We start from the raw sequence: 20,689 nt of genomic DNA on the forward strand, positions 1-20,689 counted from the left end.
GTTAAAAGTTAGCTTTCCGAGCTGAGGACTCTGTCTCTCTCTTCCATTCTCTCTCTCTCTCTCTCCTTTTTTTTCTTCCTCTAAAGCCCATTGCATAACAAGCTCCTGTTTTAACCTTTTGCCAAATCCTACACTTCTCACTGCCAGAGGTTACTGTGCAAGTGTTTAAATAGGTAACGTCTACCTTTGAACCTCTATTGCAATAAGCTCAAAGGTTCCAGGAGAGCTGGTTAGCTCAGTACGATACACATTGGCTTCAGGTGTAGTCCCGACTCCAGCACTAAGGAAAAGGCAGAGGCTCCTGAATGTGGTGCTGAACCAGTACAGACAGCTGTGAGGGGCTCATTTCCTGGAAACCAGAAGTGAGCAGACTCTTACAAGGTAAACTGCAATAATGCTACCCACTCTATAGCTTATATGATATGGGATAGTAGAGATGGGGGTGACTGGGGAGAAGAAAGTTGGACGTGTGCCTATTCTCAGCCTAAGGCTCTTTTACAACGTGAAATAGCATTTGTTTGCATAGTGATCTTAGTTGATCTGCATGGGAGGCGAGAAAAAATCAGCCGCAAAAGTGGGGTGGAGACATGGAAGGAATCTGAACTGCTAGCAGGAGATGGACTTGGAAGAAAGAGTGGTTGATTTCACTAAGTGCAAATAAAACAGACCTAAAAGCTTTAAGGGTTATAGCCAAAGCCAAGATGTAGGTCTCCTTCATCTTCCATTTTGAAATGTCTGTATGACTGGAAATGCCATCTGGTAGCTGCAACCCCTCCCATTTGGAAGGAAGCAGAGAAGGGAACCCTTAGCAGACTTGCTATCCGATGCTGGGGTCTGTACTAGATGTGTGATATACACTGGCTCATTACCTCCTGTAAGGTAAGGGGGTATCATTCCCATATCACAGGTGAATAACATGCCTCTGGGCTCTTAAACAGCATGGCCTGGGCCGCATAGCTAGGAGGAGGTGGGGTGAAAATCTGAGTCCCGATTGGCATGCTGCCTGATGCAGAATTCTTGCCTGCTGTGAAAACTGTCCATCGTTCCCTCAAAATTTGGCAGTGTCCCCGGTGTGTGTAGGATTGAACAAGAATGCACCTCCAGGTGCTAGAGCTTTAGACCCACCCAGACTCTTCCAAACTTGAGCGTTTGATCCTGGAGGAAACCATCTTCTCCTGGCCCTAAGCTCTTCATCTGGTTGGTAAAAGAAGACAGCACCCAGGGAAAAGCCCAGCAGCATTAGAATGGCTGAGACTCGACACCTACTCTGCCATCCTCTGCTCTTCGCTGGAGGGAGCTGCCCCTGGGGAGATGAGCTTAGAAACTTAGCAAAGACAAGTGTTCCTCCAGCCAAGAGATGAACCCAAAGATGGAAAGGTGGGGGGCGGGGGGGCACCCTCATCCTAACCTACTTCATCTTTCTTCCATGTCTAAAGTGGGATCCCATGAGGTCAAGGGACCAGCTCTTATGTTCCCTGAGATTGGGGCACAGCTCACTCTGGTTTTTATGGTTGGAAGCTTTGAGGAACTCTCTGTGTAGAGAAGGAATCCTAATACATCTCTCGTGAAGACCTGAGCTCTTGTTGGATTTACGTTACGCCTTCTTAAAGGGACTGAGGCTGGGGAAAGTGCTGCTTAATTCTGGGGTGTCTGAGAGGTGGTGGGGAGAGGTGGGGTTGGGAAGGGGTAGGAGAATTCATTTTTTCTGCCTTCAAATCTGAGAATAGAAAACTCCCATGCCCTCTGCAGCCACAGCCATAGGTGAATCCGATGAGACTACTATGGGTCCTGATGCCCTGAAGACCAGTCCTCAAGACCCTTTCAAGGTGTCTTCACATTCAAAGCAATTTTTTTAATAATTGTTATTGTTTAGTCACTAAGTTATGTCCAACTCTTTTGCAACCCCATGGACTGTAGCCCACCAGTATCTTCTGTCCATGGGATTTCCCAGGCAAGAACACTAGAGCGATCTTCCCAACCTAGGAATCTTCCCAACCTAGGAATCCAACCTGTGTCTCCTGCACTGCAGGCAGATTCTTTACCAGTGAGCCACCAGGGAAGCCCCTTTTATAATAATATCAAGAAGTAGTTTGCCTTTTCACTGTTGTCTCACAAGCATACAGTGAAGTTTTTCAGAGGCTCCTGTGAGATGCGGGATCAGTCTGAAAGCTAATGGCATATGTGCTTGTGGATTCCTGATTTTACAGTTTCTCAGATTTTATCTGGGAGGCGAGGGTACAAGCAACAAGCATTTTTAATTAAACATTGAAGGTCTGAAGAGGATGAGTCAGAGGAACAAACAGACTCTCCACTGCTGTCCCTGTGGTTCTTGATGTGCTTTTTCAGCACAACTCCAGGATCTGAGGCAGGCAAGCGGGGACTGGGGAGAGGCGACAGCATGTACGGCGGGCCAGCAGAGCTGACCTCCAGGTGTCCCCACGGTCCTGGGAAGGATGTGAGGGCCGAGGTGCCCTGTGGTTGGACCTCATTGTCCCGGGAATCCAGCAGGGGCCTCACCTCTCTGACAGGGGTGGTCTGCGAGGGGCACCTCCATCATCTCCGTCTGGTTCTCTCTCCGTCTTCAGGCAGACAGAGCGTGAGTTCTGTGAATGCAGGCTGGCTGCTGTAAAGGCTCTGAAACCCAGCCAGAGGAGCTTTGGCGGCTTTTCTCCTTCTGCTCAGAACACTTCCACTTTCTGTTGTGAAAGAAAAACCAGGAAGTGAAGTCCCCGAGCACGTTAGAAGCCCGCAGTGGCCAGACTCCTGACTCAGGGCAGCTCAGACTCGGGGCTGACAGCTTGGAACCAGAGATCCTCAGCCTGCAGGGATGCTCTGAAGCCCCCCTGACCCTGGAGGCACTGGGGAGAGGGGTGAGGACTCACAGGGACTCATGTGCCAGGACTCGCAGGCACTCAGAACCAGGAGGCTCCATTTGCTGGGAGCACCAAGAGATGTGGTCCCCTCACAGGGTAAGGGGGCAGCTGGAGGTGTATTTGGCAAGGGGTCTTGTGGGTGTGGGGCAGAAGCCTGGGGGGCATCCTGACCCCCAGCTCTGCGGAGCTTGGAACTTCCTGTGTCCCAAGCACGTGTCGGCACTCGCTTTCTCCCGGGTCTCTGAAGGACTTTTTGAACCCTCCTCATCAGGAAGGTCAAAGGGGAGGAGGAATGTGGAGCAGGAATTGGTTTTCTTTTCTCCTCCCTCTCTTGGAGAAGAGAACTACAACCCAGACCCCTTTTTGAGGGCCTGAGGCTCTGCCTATAACTCCCCTGGGCTGCACTGGGAGGGAAGAGAAGGGTGCTACCGAGTCATGTTTGACTCGTTGTGACCCCATAGCATGCCAGGCCCCTCTGTCCATGGAATTTCCCAGGTAAGAATGCCGGAGTGGCTGTCATTTCCTTCTCCAAGGGATCTTCCCGACACAGGGATCTTAGCTGGAGAGTGCCCTGGATTTTCCTGATGGATTTTGAGACCTTCCCAGGGGAAGGGCTGCTGGATGTGTGATGGATGGAATCAATGCTTTCTGGATGAAGCTGGGTCTGTTTTAAGGGGTAGGGCCACAAGTTGGCCTTCAAGGAGTGAGTGTTGGGAAGGGATTTCATGATTGGGGCTTACTCTTTTCTGTGGGTATCTGTCTTTTTGGTGATTTGAAAAGCAGGATTGAATCTAAACTCTGATTTGTAGGTAATTGGTTGTCTTCAGAAGTAATAAAATTAAGCTAAATTTAATTTAATTTACAAATGAAAGATTAATTCAGTTAAAAAATTTAAAAAAGGAGTCATTGGTTTTGGGGATACTGCCCTCTATATTCCAGCATGGAGTTACTTAATGGTTGTTCCCTCCAATTGATACATATTTGAGGTTGAACACTGTTGGAAGAGACGTCGTATAACATCTTGTAAGTATCATTTATGCAGTTGGCACAAAAAAAGGAACAAAACCAGAAATAAAACAAGAGTCACAAATAATTATGGAACAGACAGGCAATAGAGATAAGTAAAGTAGATTATATGAAATAAGATGCAGGTCAGGATGGGGAAGTCTGACAGAATGCACGGCAGGCACACCCCAGATAAACATAGTCCAGTTTAGTCCCTAGGTCAGGAAGATCTCCTGGAGAAGGAAATGGCAACCCACTCCAGTATTCTTTCCTGTAAAATCCCATTGACAGAGGAGCCTGGTAGGCTACAGTTCATGGGGTCGCAAAGAGTCAGACACGGCTGAGCAACTTCGCTCATTCAATGTAACATTGGTTTTTTTTTTTTTTTTCTAAACATTATCCAGACCAAACAGGATGCTTCAGTCAAGTATATTTGTTGGGGTCCTGACCTAAAATAATCTTTTCTCCAAGTCATATTCTAACTCTCTTGGGGCAATGACACCTAAAATAATATCAGTGTATCATTGAATGCCTAAATGCTAAACATGCAGTGGGGGCTCCAGATAAAAGAAGTAGGCTGGGGGTTGGGAAGGAGAAAGTATGTGGAAACGAAGCAGGAGAGGGAAGAGGAAGCCAGTTAAGCACCAGATCATCATGGGTACTCTGACATTAACTAAGACAATATTAGGAGATAGGTGGTGAAGAGAGTAGGCTCAGAGAGGTGAAGCCAGTTGTCAACTGGAATTGAAGCTACAGTCCGTGTGATACTAAAAGACATGTTCCATCCACCTCTGTGTAGAGTTAGCCTTTCTTTGGATTTCCTAGATATTTTCCTTTGTAAAAAGATTCTTATGTATGGTGACCTAGGTGGTAGGTAGGTAGGTAGGTATTGACTTCATGTATCTATTAGAAACTTTTTAGGTTGACATTTTTCTAGAAAGCAAATAATACAGCTATCATTCATTGACTATTTACTGTCGGGGCAGAGCTGTGTTTACTGTTTTACGGGGCTTTCATCTCCTGATCTTCAAAAACAGTCCTATGAGGTAGGTCTATTTTTTTGTAGATGGGGAAACCAAGAATGAGAAACAAACTGGATATAGTATGAAAAGACTGGAGTGGAATCTGGGTCATTTAGTTCTGAGGGCAAACTTTGCCTCCATTTCTTTCTTTTTTTTAAATTTTAATTGGAGGCTAATTACTTTACAATATTGTAGTGGTTTTGCCATACATTGACATGAATCTGCCCCAGGTGTACATGTGTTCCCCATCTTGAACCCCCCTCCCTCCTCCCTCCCCATCCCATCCCTCTGGTTCATCCCAGTACACCAGCCCTGAGCATCCTGTATCATGCATTGAACCTGGACTGGCGATTCGTTTCACATATGATAATATACATGTTTCAATGCCTTTCTCCCAAATCATCCCACCCTCGCCCTCTCCCACAGAGTCCAAAAGACTGTTCTATACATCTGTGTCTCTTTTGCTGTCTCGTATACAGGGTTATCATTTCCATCTTTCTAAATTCCATATATATGCGTTAGTATACTGTATTGGTATTTTTCTTTCTGGCTGACTTCACTCTGTATAATAGGCTCCAGTTTCATCCACCTCATTAGAACTGATTCAAATGTATTCTTTTTGATGGCTGAGTAATACTCCATTGTGTACATGTACCACAGCTTTCTTATCCATTCGTCTGCAGATGGACATCTAGGTTGCTTCCATGTCCTGGCTATTATAAACAGTGCTGTGATGAACATTGGGGTACACGTATCTCTTTCAATTCTGGTTTCCTCGGTGTGTGTGCCCAGGAGTGCGATTGCTGGGTCGTATGGCAGTTCTATTTCCAGTTTTTTAAGGAATCTCCACACTGTTCTCCATAGTGGTTGTACTAGTGTGCATTCCCACCAACAGTGTAAGAGGGTTCCCTTTTCTCCACACCCTCTCCAGCATTTATTGCATGTAGACTTTTGCATAGCAACCATTCTGACTGGCATGAAATGGTACCTCATTGTGGTTTTGATATGCATTTCTCGGATTATGAGTGATGTGGAGCATCTTTTCATGTGTTTGTTAGCCATCTGTATGTCTTCTTTGGAGAAATGTCTGTTTAGTTCTTTGGCCCATTTTTTGATTGGGTCTTTTATTTTTCTGGAATTGAGCTGCAGGAGTTGCTTGTATATTTTTGAGATTAATTCTTTGTCAGTTGCTTCATTTGCTATTATTTTCCCCCATTCTGAAGGCTGTCTTTTCACCTTGCTTATAGATTCCTTTGTTGTGCAGAAGCTTTTAATTTTAATTAGGTCCCTTTTATTTATTTTTGCTTTTATTTCCAATATCCTGGGAGGTGGGTCATGGAGGATCCTGCTGTGATTTATGTCAGAGAGTGTTTTGCCTATGTTCTCCTCTAGGAGTTTTATAGTTTCTGGTCTTATGTTTAGATCTTTAATCCATTTTGAGTTTATTTTTGTGTATGGTGTTAGAAAGTGTTTTAGTTTCATTGATTTACAAGTGGTTGACCAGTTTTCCCAGCACCACTTGTTAAAGAGATTTTCTTTTCTCCATTTTATATTCTTGCCTCCTTTGTCAAAGATAAGGTGTCCATAGGTGCATGGATTTATCTCTGGGCTTTCTATTTTGTTCCATTGATCTATATTTCTGTCTTTGTGCCAGTACCATACTGTCTTGATGACTGTGGCTTTGTAGTAGAGCCTGAAGTCTAGCAGGTTGATTCCGCCAGTTCCATTTTTCTTTCTCAAGATTGCTTTGGCTATTCGAGGTTTTTTGTTTTTCCATACAAATTGTGAAATTATTTGTTCTAGCTCTGTGAAAAATACCATTAGTAGCTTGATAGGGATTGCATTGAATCTATAGATTACTTTGGGTAATATCCTCATTTTCACAATATTCTTCCAATCCATGAACACGGTATATTTCTGCATCTATTAGTGTCCTCTCTGATTTCTTTCACCAGTGTTTTATAGTTTTCTATATGTAGGTTTTTTGTTTCTTTAGGTAGATATATTCCTAAGTATTTTATTCGTTTCGTTGCAATGGTGAATGGAATTGTTTCCTTAATTTCTCTATTTTCTCTTTATTAGTATATAGGAATGCAAGGGATTTCTGTGTGTTGATTTTATATCCTGCAACTTTACTATATTCATTGATTAGCTCTAGTAATTTTCTGGTAGAGTCTTCTGGGTTTTCTGTGTAAAGGATCATGTCGTCTGCAGTGAGAGTTTTACTTCTTCTTTTCCAATTTGGATTCATTTTATGTCTTTTTCTGCCCTGATTGCTGTAGCCAAAACTTCCAAAACTATGTTGAATAGTAGTGGTGACAGTGGGCACCCTTGTCTTGTTCCTGACTTTAGGGGAAATGCTTTCAGTTTTTCACCATTGAGGATAATGTTTGCTATGGATTTGTCATATATAGCTTTTATTATGTTGAGGTATGTTCCTTCTATTCCCACCTTCTGGAGGGTTTTTATCATAAATGGATGTTGAATTTTGTCAAAGGCTTTCTCTGCATCTATTGAGATAATCATATGGTTTTTACTTTTCATTTTGTTAATGTGGTGTATTACATTGATTGATTTTCGGATATTGAAGAATCCTTGCATTCCTGGGATAAAGCCCACTTGGCCATGATGTATGATCTTTTTAATGTGTTGTTGGATTCTGATTGTTAGAATTTTGTTAAGGATTTTTGCATTTATGTTCATCAGTGATATTGGCCTGTAGTTTTCTTTTTTTGTGGCATCTTTGTCAGGTTTTGGTATTAGGGTTATGCTGGCCTCATAGAATGAGTTTGGAAGTTTACCTTCCTCTGCAATTTCTGGAAGAGATGATTCTAGTTTAATGCATGGACCTAAGAGTAACAAACTAGGAGAAATTTCTTTTTTGTAAATCCTCCCACTTCACATCCATGGAAATGGAAAGCAGATCAATCGGTGGTTGCCAGGGATGGGGAGGAAAGAAGAGTAACTGCTTAATGGGGAGAGGATTTCCTTTGGGAATGACTATAGTGTTTTGAATCTAGCTAGAGGTGGTTGTACAACATTATGAATATACTAAGTGCCCACTGAATTGTTCACTTTTAAGTGGTTCATTTTATAAAGTTACATGATTGCACCCCCACCCTCAAAAAAAACAACTCCCACTTCTTGGCAGGTGAATTCCTAAACCAGGATTTGGAGATTTCTCAGAAATCAGGAATGTGATTTCTGTTTCTGTCTGTCTCATATTCCTGGCCAGCAGATGAACTGACTCCCATTTGAGATATGACCTCAGGTGACCCATGTCTGGAAACATCCTGCCAGGGTGACATGTCTCCAGAAGCCCTGAGGTCAGCCTTCACTTTTACTTCACCGCACCCTGCTGTAAACATATCCTGGTCTGTTTCTTCCCCCCGTGTAACTATGCATCCAGAGATCAGAAATGCACTTCTCATTCCTCCCCTGGCACAGAGCCTGGTATTTCAGGCTCTTAATTCACGCCATTAAGATAAAGAAGAGCTTTGGAACTCAGAAGGTTAAGCAGCCCTTGGTCTGCTGTCGTCAGGCCATGGTACGTAGATCTCTGGGTCTCTCCATGGGTCATTCTACTCTAAGAGGTGGCTGCAGTGGCTGTGGGAGGATGCAGGAGTTTCACAAGGTTGAGGGAGACCCTGTGGTCTCCAATTAGAAATCCTCTGTTTGAAAGCGAATGAGGAAATGATAAGATATTTGCATATAAGTCGAAGGGCAGTTACAGTACAAAGTCCATGACCAACTCTTCGCTTTGGGAACATCTGCTATTGACAAGGAGTTGGAAATCGAGGGAAGAGGAAGAGGGAAAAGGAAGCTTGTCTTCACTGAGGGCTTCCCATGCCCCAGACAGTGTACTGGAAGTTTCATCCAAAGCAAGGATACTAACCTGCCCCTTCTGGAGTACAGTGGAGGGAAACTGATGCTCAGTGACATTAAGTAACTGTCAAACTAGGAGAAATCAAACAGGGTACTTGGAAAGGATAGGGCCTTGAAAGTTTACCACTGGAGCGGAGACTTAGGGGAATAAAGCTTGTTGTTTGCACATTGCCTTTTCATACTGTTCGTGGGGTTCTCAAGGCAAGAATGCTCAAGTGGTTTGCCATTCCATTCACCAGCAGACCATGTTTTGTCAGAACTCTACACCATGACCCATCTGTCTTGGGTGGCCCTACATGGCGTGGCTCATCATGTCATTCAGTTAGGCCAGGCTGTGGTCCATGTGATCAGTTTGGTTAGTTTTTCTGTGATTGTGATTTTCTTTCTGTCTGCCCTCTGATAGATGAGGGTGAGAGGCTTGTGCAAGTTTCTTAATGGGAGAGACTGGCTGGGGGGAAAACTGGGTCTTGTTCTGGTGGGCAAGGACATGCACAGTAAGTCTTTAAACCAACTATCTGCTGCTGGGTGGAGTTGTGTTTCTTCCCTGTGGTATGGCCTGAGGCCACTTGCACAGAGTCTGGTGAGCCCTGCCCATTGGCCCAACCAGTAGAGCAACAACTAATTCTGCCAAGAGGCCTCTTTCCCAGCCTCTTGCATCAGCCTGTCTTTCTCCTGGCCTGCAGTGACTGAGTCCTAGCACTTTGTACAGTCTCTTATCAACTCCAGTGGACGGTACTGGCTCTGCTGACCTCCATACTATCACAATTCACTTGGTCAGCAATAAGCTTGGGAGGCCTTTGGAAATGTTTACTGAAGCAAGGATTTCCCTGGGGTTGGGCTGCTGGACTGTGACTTGTTGGAAGCACAGTAGTAGATCAAAGCTGACTGAGCTGATCTGAGATCCAGTGGGATTTGTCACCGCCTGTCACCAGATTATGAGTGGCTCAGCAACTATTTTAAACTATTCTCATGGACTGAAGTAAGATGATTTTGGCATTTGACTTAATGAGGGCTTTCCTGGTAAATTCTACCCAACTCAACTGGCCAAGATTGGCACCCCAAGTCTCTCTGGCGTTCGGTAACTGAATGACTCCTGTGCTGCAGTGTCTATACCAGGCCCCACTGTCTTATTCAGTCATTTGGAAGCCTTTTCTTTTTCCCTCTCAACTAAAGGCAGATTCTCTACCCCCATCAGAAGTGCCTCTTCACCATTTCCCTTCATTCACCCTTTCCCTTCATGCTTGTCCTGCTCTTGTGTCTCCAACCATGCCCCACCTCTCACCCAACATCTGGGTATTCCTCTTTCTCTCTTCCCCAGAGGTTTATCCTCCCTAATGTGGTGACCACACTCGCCGTGGAAGAGTGGATGGAGAGACACAGACAGCAGTGGAGAAAGATTTGGTGACAGTGACACTGGTTGGGATCACAGTTGGGATCTTAGCAGCCATCGGTTTCCTCTGTGGGGTGGTCATCCTTGATTGACCCTGGACAAAAGGCTATTGGCAGTAAAGCCAGGGGATCAAGGACCACACATCCTTGAGGAGCTAGTGCTCTTTGGAAGTACCTCCACCATCTCCAGTCTACACTGGCTTCTCCTTCAAATTCATTAGCTCATCTTCCACACTGCATCCTTCTATAAGTGCTTTTAGTGTTTGATGGGCCCATAAGTCCCCAGAGGGCAGAAGCTGTGTCTTCTAAGTGTTTGGCCCTCCGCACACAACACAATGCTGAATACACATGGTACATTGCTGGATATACACCAATGTATACAAACAAGATCTTAGTTTGCCTTATTCAAAGGAAATGATATGTAATGACATGTAAATAATAAGTAAATTTAAAGCACAGAGGATAAATGTATCTCTTGCCACACACACAGTTGGTCCAGTTCAGCAGATGCTTCCAGGGCCAGGGTACATTTCACAGAACATTTGTTTCCTGTCTAGGGAAGTGGCTTTATCCTCTGATGGACTAGGAACTCTGAATGTACTTTCCCCATTGCTGAACCCACTGCCTGGCACGCAGTATTTAAATACTTGCAGGATGAATGAAGCTTGACCTCACTCGGGTCAGGCTGTTGAGTGTTGCCCTTGCTATGGCAGGAAGTCCCAGATGTGGCATTTCTGCAGAGGGCTAGGCAACTCTGCCCCCATCCCTACCTGCACTCCCTGCACCACTGGGCATAGGCGCACGTCATGTTCAATGCAGAGTTTTGCAAACTGTTTCCTCCTTCAGACCACCCCCCGCAACCCAGCCCTTCTCTGAACTTGTGACAATGGTGAGCAAAAGCGGAGGGTGACTGTCTGGCCCTCTGGGTTAAGACAGTCTCTGTCTAGGGGTGCTTGCAGCCCAAGTTGTCTGCTGAGCCCCAGGAAACACACAAGACCCAAACCCAAGGACAGAGCAGATTCAACTCCAATACCATAGCTTTTCTTGTGCCATTTGGCAGCAGAGACATCTCCAGTATATATACATGGCAACCCTGAGTATTTGTTTACAGTTAGTGGGCCAGGGGACCTGTCCCAAGGCCAGCCCTCCCCTTCTCTCTGCCAGCTGCCCGACAAACTGGAACTGTTGGGTATGTCCTAGGAACTGGGCTAGGAAAAGCAAGGTCTGGGAGACTGGTATATCTGTCCTGTTTTAATTATTTAAGTGCTCACAGAATCTTTCCATGGCTGGAAATGACTTATTTGTCCTTGGGGATTTAACAGGGACCCTATTTGGTAATGGTGTCTTCCTGCTTGGCCCCACATGAATAATCCTGTGGAAGGGAAAAACAGGCCCTTTCCCGTCTGCCTGGGGACATCCCAGGCAGTGTGTGTTTTAGAGCACACGGAGTGCCAGGTCCCCAGGTGAGAAGAGCCACTGAGGTTTGAGAACCCAGCCGTGAGTGGTGGAGAAGGCTAGAGGCTAGAGCCAGGCAGCGGTCTGAGCACCTGGCCGCTGGTGAGTGGCTGGGAAGTTATCTGTCGTCTTGTAGTCAGGATGTTACGCCAGCCTCTGTTCTCAGCAACTGCTGAGAATGATGAAAGATGCAATTTCGGGTACCCTTTGGCCCCCGTGACTCAAACTTCACCTTTGGTTTCTTATCTGCTAAGGGCATTGATCTGGTTACTCTTGGAGCTGCTATCCAGACTGGCGGGTGATGGGAGCATGGGGAAGAGGCTGCTGATGGAATGTGGCTTTAGTGATGAGGGAGGTTTAGTTCTAGAAATGAGGCTGAGGCTGTATTCTCAGGTATAGTCATGTGAAAAGGTCTCCAGCCAAGGTGGTGGAACTTTCTAAGTCAGCTGCCTAAGTTGGACGTGGGATAATACAGAGTAGTTCACTTTTAAGTTTTGTTTTTTTTTTTTTAAAGCGTGACTGTTACAGATTAAATGATATGTGTCCTCAAGTGCTGTGTTCCCAGTGAGACCTACTCTAACCTCCCCAATTAAAACTCACCCCACTGCTGTCCCCTCAATCCTCTTTCCCTACTGTAGTTTTAACTTTTTATTTTGTACTGGGGTAGAGCCAATTAACAGTGTTGTGATAGTTTTCAGGTGAACAGCGAAGGGACTGCGCCATACATATGCATGCATACATTTTCCCCCAGACTCCCCTCCCATCCAGGCTGCCATATAACACTGAGCAGAGTTCCATGACCTACTGGGGTTGTATTTTACTGGGGGGCTCAACAGCAAACCTGAACAAGATCTAGATTATAGAATACTGTGGAATAAAAACTGTCTCCCCAGCACCTGGAATGATGCTAATGATATCTGAGCCACCAAAGGAAGCCAATGACATATAGGCAAGCCCTTAAATATCTTAGGCTCGATAACTGAACACTCAAAAGTTTCTAAGAAAATCCATTCATTAAAATCTCTTCAGTCTGTCTTTTCCTGTGAGGATTATTCTTTCAGGAACACAAAAGCATACACTACTTTGCCCAAGCAGTTTTTCCTTTCGTCGTTGTTCTTCAGCTGCTCAGTCGTATCCGACTCTTTGCGACCCCATGGGCTGCAGCACACCAGGCTTCCCTGTCCTTCACCATCTCCCTGAGCTTGCTCAAACTCATGTCCATCTCGTCAGTGATGCCATCCAGCCATCGCATCCTCTGTTGTCCTCTTCTCCTCCTGCCTTCAATCTTTCCCAGCATCAGGATCTTTTCCAATGAGTCGACTCTTCGCAGTACTTGGTGATATTTCATGTCTGTGTGTGTGTGTGTATGTGTGTGAAGTCGCTTCAGTTGTGACCAACTCTTTGTGACCCTATCTATGGACTATAACCCACCAGGATACTCTGTCCATGGAATTCTCCAGGCAAGAATACTGGAGTGGATTGCCATGCCCTCCTTCAGGAGATCTTCCCGACCCAGGGATAGAACCCACGTCTCTTATGTCTCCTGCATTGGCAGGCAGGAGTTCTTTACCACTAGTGCCCCCTGGGAAGCCTGATATTTCACATAATCCTTTCCTTATCAATATATACAGACTGCTTTATTTTTCTTAATGTGCTCAGTTGCTCGGTCGTGTCCAATTCTTGCTGACCTCACAGAGTGTAGCCCACCAGGCTCCTCTGTCCATGGGATTTTTCCAACAAGAATACTGGAGTGGGTTGCTAGTTCCTCCTCCAGAATTCTCTTTAATACCTGCCAAGAATTCTGTTGTATATAAGTGGTATAATTTATCTGGTTATTCTCCTGTCAAGGAAGGCTTTCTGGTGTCTGACATTATCAACATTCCTATAAATTTAATGATGATGAACATAATAGCTAATACCTGAGTCTGTGGGTCAGGCATTGTTCTAGGCACCACACAGGTACATTAACTTCTTTAATCATGAGGATAGCCTCATGAGGAAGACATTAGTATTGCGATTTTATAGACACAGAAGTACACAGATGTTATTTACCCTAGGTCACAAAGCTGATCACAAAGATTGGGTGCAACAATACTCAGAATCCACATTCCTAACCCATGACTCAAACAGCCACTTAAAGTGATGTGCTTTATTGAACTTAAGTCTATCTACAAGATAAATTACTAGTCGTGTCCTTAGGTTAAAAAGCACATAATTTAAATTGTGGTTTCAGACAACAGACACATCCCTAAGGAGAGGGCCCCAAATTTACATCTCCATGATTGATCCTGCATTTAATACTGCTTCATCACTGCTAATCTGGAGGATGGGGAAATGGGATTTCACTTACATTTGCATTTTAAAAAGCAGTAAGTGAAGTTGAATGTCTTTCCCCATTTTAAGTAACCTGTTTGTTTTGCTGTGAACTTTCTGGTCATTCCCTCGGCCCTTTGTTTTACTGGGTTATATGCTGTTCTTCATTGACTTCTAAGCATTTCTACTGAGGAAATGAGCTCTTTGCCTAGCTGGAATATTTGATACTATTCCCAGTTTATCTTTGATTTTGTCTTTGATATCTTTTCTGCAAGACAAGTATCTTTTAAAGTTTTGTATAAGCCAATATTTTCCTTATACAGCTTCTAGGTTTTGTGTCTATCTTGAGTCTTCTCCATGTCAGGATTATAAAAAACAATTCTCCGGCAGCTATCCAAAAGTCTACAAGCAATAAATGCTGGAGAGGGTGTGGAGAAAAGGGAAACCTCTTACACTGTTGGTGGGAATGCAAACTAATACAGCCACTATGGAGAATAGTGTGGAGATTCCTTAAAAAACTGGAAATAGAACTGCCATATGACCCAGCAATCGCATGTCTGGGCATACACACCGAGGAAACCAGAATTGAAAGAGACACGTGTATCCCAATGTTTGTCGCAGCACTGTTTATAATAGCCAGGACATGGAAGCAACCTAGATGTCCATCAGCAGACGAATGGATAAGAAAGCTGTGGTACATATACACAATGGAGTACTACTCAGCCATTAAAACGAATGCATTTGACTCAGTTCTAATGAGGTGGATGAAACTGGAGCCTATTATACAGAGCAAAGTAAGTTAGAAAGAAAAACACCAATACTGTATATTAACGCATATATATGGAATTTAGAAAGATGGTAACAATTACCCTATATGCAAGACACCAAAAGAGACACAGATGTAAAGAACAGACTTTTGGACTCTGGGGGAGAGGGCGAGGGTGGGATGATTTGAGAAAATAGCATTGAACCATGTATATTATCATATATGAAATAGATCACCAGTCCAGGTTTGATGCATGAGACAGGGTGCTCAGGGCTGGTGCACTGGGATGACCGGGGGATGGGATGGGGAGGGAGGTGGGAGGGAGGGTCAGGATGGGGAACACATGTACACCCATGGCTGATTCATGTGAATGGATGGCAAAAACCACCACAATATTGTAAAGTAACTAACCTCCAATTAAAATAAATTTTAAAAAAATAAAAAATAAATTAGAAAGTAGTCATTTAAACCAAAAACTACTTGGAGACTAGTTTAGAAAAGAGTTTGCCTTAATAATTTTGATAATATTCTGAGGCTTGATTAAAATATTACATCCTACAATTTATAAATTTAATAAAGATGGTAGAATTTCAAAAAATAAATTTAATAGTAGGCATGCATATTAGTATGTCATTGCATAAGTATTGTCGAGATAAAAGTTTTACCACTTCCATTCAATAAACTGTTAAAGGATTAAAAAAAAAAACAATTCTTTCATATTTTTTATCCCCCAGTACTCTCACAGCTTTCAATGTTTTATGTCTCATTTTTGGTCCATCTTCAGTGTATTTTCTAAAATAATTAACTTATTTTGGGCTGTGCTGGGTCTCTGTTGCGGCTCACATGCTTTCTCTTGTGGAGACTGAGGGCTGTTCTTATTGGGGTACGCAAGCTTCTCACTGCGGTGGCATCTCTCGTTCCAGATCGCAGGCTGGGGTCTGCAGCAGACAGGCTCTTCAGTTGCCACCCTCAGGCTCAGGAGCTGTAGCACATGGGCTTACTTGCTCTGCAGCATGTGGAATCCTTCCAGCCCAGGGATCGAACCCATGTCCCCTGCATTTGCAGGCGGATTCTTATCCACTGTGCCACCAGGGAAGTCCTTCCAATACATTTTTGTTTTAGGGATAAGACAGAAATCAGCTTTGGGTATTCTGTCTGAAAGGCTAGTCGGTTGTTTCAACACATTGATCGGAAGTGAAAAAAAAATCTATCTTAATTTGGACTGCAATTTAGTATATGATAATAGCTTCCACTGAGGGTATTTCAGGATTATCTCATTACGTAGACTTGTCTATTGATAACCAAGAGAAAATTTCCATAGTAAGCAAATTTGGCAAGGTTTACTTTACTGCTACCCACCCAATTCCTGTTATTTTTCAAAAATTTTCTATTTTTTGTAAGTTTTCTTTTTCTGGGTGAGCTTTAACTTTTTAGTTTCCCAAGAAAATCTTGTTGGTCTTTATTAGGGTTGCATTAAATGTATAGATTTATTTAGGAAGATAGGACCCCTTGACTATTTCAAGTATATCTTTCCATTTTTTTCAAGGTTTCACTTTTTAAATATAGGTTTTATATACTTATTCTTATATACACTATTGGGAATGGCACCTTTTCCATTATTTTCAAAATATAGGAAAGCTATTGATTTTCTGGCTACTTATTTGGTAACTGGCCACCTTACTGAAGGCTTCCCTGATGACTCAGCATACAACAAATCTGCCTGCAATGCAGGAGATGCAGGAGATATGAGTTTGATCCCTGGGTTGGGAAGAACCTTTAGAGGAGGAAATAGCAATCCACTCCTGTATCTTGCCTGTAAAATCCCATGGACAGAGGAACCTGGCGGGCTACAGTCCAAAGAGTTGAATAAGAGTGACTGCGATGAGATTACACCTTATTGGCATATCTCATGGTATCTAATTGCCTCTTATTTCTTTACAGGAATTTTAGGATTCCCCTCTCAGCTACTTTTTTTAAAATTGGGAAATATGACAACAAATTTTATCTTGGATATAACTGAATATTGGTCCTTTTGATTTTTGAATGTTTTAAAATAAGATAGGTGATACAGTCATATATATATATATATATGAATTAACAAAAGCAGTTCCCATCTTTTGATGGGGAGCTCGTGGTTTATATATAAATGGCATTAATTTGAGAGAGGGATAACTTAGGTATGGCATTGGGTTTTTTTTCTTTTTGCAGCTTGAGGCAGTTGTAAAATAACTTAATGTAGCTTTTTACAACTGTGTATTCTATAGTATTTTTTTCATTTGTTGAAATTTTAACTGTTAATGTTTTTGGCACTGTGCTTTGTACCATTTATTAAATAAAAATTAATAAAATAAAATAAAATAGCATAGGTACCTGGATCCTGGATGAAGGATGAGCAAGAAATATTGGTTGTTGTAAAAAAAATAAAAATAATAATGGCATGGTTAGTTGAGGTTTACCTTCTTTAAGAACCAATGCTTTTCTGTATCTGCTTTTAAAAAATTATTATTTGAAATTATTATTGAAAGATAGTTGATTTACAATGTTGTGTTAGTTTCAGGTGTATAGCAAAGTGATTCAGTTATTCATATGTATATAAATATATATATTCTTTTTTACATTCTCTTTCATTATAAGTGATTATAAGATACTGAGTATAGTTCCCTGTGCTATGTCCTCATTATCAGCTTTTTCTCTGGTTAGATTTGCAAAATAGGTTTGTTGCCTCAAGTCATGTTATCTTTTATTTTTTAGTAGAAGAAAACTCTATTTGCTACAGAAGAGTAAAGGTATAAGGAAAGGTGAAAACTCCTTAGTTCTTGAGGAAACTAGGTGAAGGATCTTTCAATAGAACACTTACATGGTTCACATTCATTGCATATTAAAGAAAAGTTTATCAGTTCCTTCCAAGTGTACTCATGAGGCTATTGGTTTGTAATGTCCTATTGATCTTTTGCTATTATTTTGAAATTTGTCTATACGTATTAATTATTCAGTTAAAGAATGAAATGTTGTTTAGTCGCTAAATCATGTCTGACTCTTTTGCAACCCTATGGACTGTATCCTACTAGACTTTTCTGTCCATGAGATTTTCCCAGGCAAGAATACTGGAGTGGGTTACCATTTCCTTCTCCAGGGGATCTTCCCAACCCAGGAATCAAACCCACATCTCCTGCATTGGCAGGGGGATTCTTTACTGCTGAGACAGCAGGAAAGCCCTTGAAGAATGAAATGAAGCCCTCCTAAACTGGAGGTGGCAGAAAGTTAAGGGAAATAGCAATGAAGGCTGGGTTAGAACTTAAAGCCCAACCAAGAAAGCAGAACTTTCATATACAGCCTCCTAAATAACACACAGGCCCCTCTGGAGTCATTTTCAGTTGTGAAGACTTGTGACATAGTCTCTAGGAGATAGTAGGTAATTCAGGATGGAAGAATGTTGATTAATTAATAACTTGGGGACTCTGGACTCTCTTTTAATGAGTTTTCTATCACCACAGAACGAGCGCAATCATGTAGGAGAACACAAAAACCAGTTAAACCCAAATGAGTGGACCACTTTCTAGAAGGCAACGTTTTTTATTTTTTTTAAAAAAAAAGCTTATAATTGCAATATATATCTCATTATTGCATAGAAAAATAATTAGTTCTTCAAGTTTAAAAGCAAAGATAATTTGTCTTATTGTACTTTGAATTCCAGAAATCCAGAGCAACAGAATTACATATTTCTAGGCTGGATTTTTTGCCCACTGAACACTGTAGATGACTTCATCTGATAAGATCCATCCTGTAGCTTCCTCTAAACCTGGAGGAATAGACTGACCCTGACCGGCTTTTGATGTGTTAGAAATACATCTTTTCACCATCCGTTATCCCAAAACCAATACCTTGTCAAAATATTGATTGGGAATGCATGTCTCAAGATTGTCCAGAGTGATTTTTGATGATCTAAGATTGAAGAGCTTGTGGGTGGGGGAGTTTTACTAAGGGAAAAATGAGTCAACTGAGAGTATATAGAACAGATAATTCTGAACTAAAAAACTGATCATTTATTCAGTAACCACTCATTGAAAGTTTCTTCTGTGCCAAGCATGATGCAGGCATTGGAAAATAAAAATCCCCATTCCAATGAAAGCATCAGCTTAATAGGGACAATGGACCAAAAGGGACCAGGACTGTTTAAGATAGCTGACAGTGACATGAAAAAGAGAAAGCAGGGTCTATTATAGCGTTTGAGGTCCAATAGGGTGATCCTAGAGAGCCTCTGAGGAAATGACACTGGCGTTGAGATCCTACCTAGAAGCAATACATGACCATTTCAAATCTGCGTGATAGTGTTTCAGGCAAAAAAGAAGAGCAAATGCAGAGACCCTAGGATTGGAGTAGACTTATGCTTGAAGGACAGAATATATGGCAGAAAAATAAAATCTTTTAAGTGGAAGGAATAATGAAAAGAAAAATTATTTGTAGACTATAGGGATAATCTGAAAGACTCATAGCAATAAACATCGTTGACCAAAAACATGAATTTAGAGTAGAAGGGGTCACTTAGAGACTTTTATCCAAAGAAAACAAGACTTAAGACATGCTGCCCCAAATCTTCAAAGGAGCAAAACTCCAAGGTGAATATGAGGTGGTCACAACTTAAGTGCCAAGGCTGGTCCTGGGAGCTTGCAAGCAGGTATGAAGGCAGAAGGTGTCTTTCAGCTAGCTTGAAAAGTCAGTATGCCAGGAGCCAGATGAGTAATGTTGGCTCTGGCCATCCAAACCACAGAGGAAAGGAGGGCCCTGGAGAGAATCAGGGGAAGGGCTGAGGACAGATGGGCATCAGAGGGGATGGGGCTGAGGCGTGTCAGTGTTACCACATCAAAAAGCAGAGGAAGCTTTCCACTTGGGGGAAGCCTGTGGCTTGTTCGACCATCTGTAGATAACCTCAAACAGGAACTCCTAGCTACAACATAACACAGCTCTCCTTCCTCTTTTTTCACTGCTGTTGCACTTCTCCCTATTCCATTCTTTCCCAACTGGGAGTGATGTTAGGGAAGAGGAAATGCTTGCAGGGGTTTCTGTGGAGTGACAGGTCCAGAATTGTAATTCGAGTGACACAGGACATATGACAAGAGAGAGGATGGCTTTCCCTCTTGTTATTTGAGCACCTCTGGAAGTGTTAATAGATTCTAAAGTTTAGAATGGCAACCAGTCCAGTACTGATGTAACCTGAAGGTCTTGCCTTCTTTCAGCTCTTCAGTTTCTCCCATTTAAGCAGCGAGAGAGTTATATGATATGGTTGTAAATTCTCCCTAGTGCCAGTACCCTCAGTTTCAAAATGTGTCTGTGTTGTACACCAAAGAGGAGACTATCAAGATAGTGAAATGACAACCTATACATTGGGAGAAAATATTTGAAAATTATATATCTGAAAAGGATCTAGTATCTGTGCTATATAAAGAAAGCTTGCAAATCAACAACCAAAGGACAAATAATAGCTCGATTTAAAAATAGGCAAATGGCTGAAATAGACATATCTTCACAGAAGAAATGCAAATGACAAAAAAGCAGATGAAAAGTTGCTCAACATCATTAGTCATAAGGGAACTGCAAATCAAAACCAAAGTGAGATGTCATTTCACACCCATTAAAATGGCTATTATTAAAAAGACAGAGAATAGCAAAAGTTGGTCAGGATGTAAAAAGCTGGTTAGAATATAAAAAATGATACAGCTACTATGGAAAACAGTTTGATGATTCTTCAAAAAGTTAAACATAAAATTACCATGTGAACCAGCAATTCCACTACTACATATTTACCCCCAAAGAATTGAAAATAGATATTCACACAAAATGTATATACACGTCATAGCACTATTTACCTTATCCAAATGGTGGAAGCAACCCAAATATCTATCAGCTGATGAATGAGGTAGCAAAATATGGCCTATCCATACATTGGAATGTTATTCAGCCATAAGAAGGAATGAAATATAATA

General features: G+C 42.4%; 1 protein-coding gene across 4 annotated transcripts in view; it reads left to right on the forward strand.

Moving 5' to 3' along the window:
- Nucleotides 1-210: 210 nt before the first annotated feature.
- Nucleotides 211-20,689, forward strand: part of ACSL5 (acyl-CoA synthetase long chain family member 5) — a 57,654-nt gene continuing 37,175 nt past the window's right edge. Inside the window, exon 1 of one of the 4 annotated variants that reach the window (XM_055424652.2) lies at nucleotides 211-381. Coding sequence is in view for 2 of the 4 variants with exons in the window: in XM_055424651.2 (XP_055280626.1) it covers nucleotides 2,891-2,969 (79 nt within the window). In the remaining 2 variants the exon portion in view is untranslated. Of the gene's footprint in view, nucleotides 382-2,709; nucleotides 2,970-3,244; nucleotides 3,369-20,689 lie in introns of those variants that run through there. The other 3 variants (XM_055424651.2, XM_055424658.2, XM_055424653.2) reach the window with 3 other exon arrangements.

The sequence above is a fragment of the Moschus berezovskii genome, chromosome 12 (assembly GCF_049115385.1).
Source record: "Moschus berezovskii isolate FMDL1 chromosome 12, NW_MosBer_1.0, whole genome shotgun sequence".
Classification (NCBI taxonomy): Eukaryota; Metazoa; Chordata; class Mammalia; order Artiodactyla; family Moschidae; genus Moschus; species Moschus berezovskii.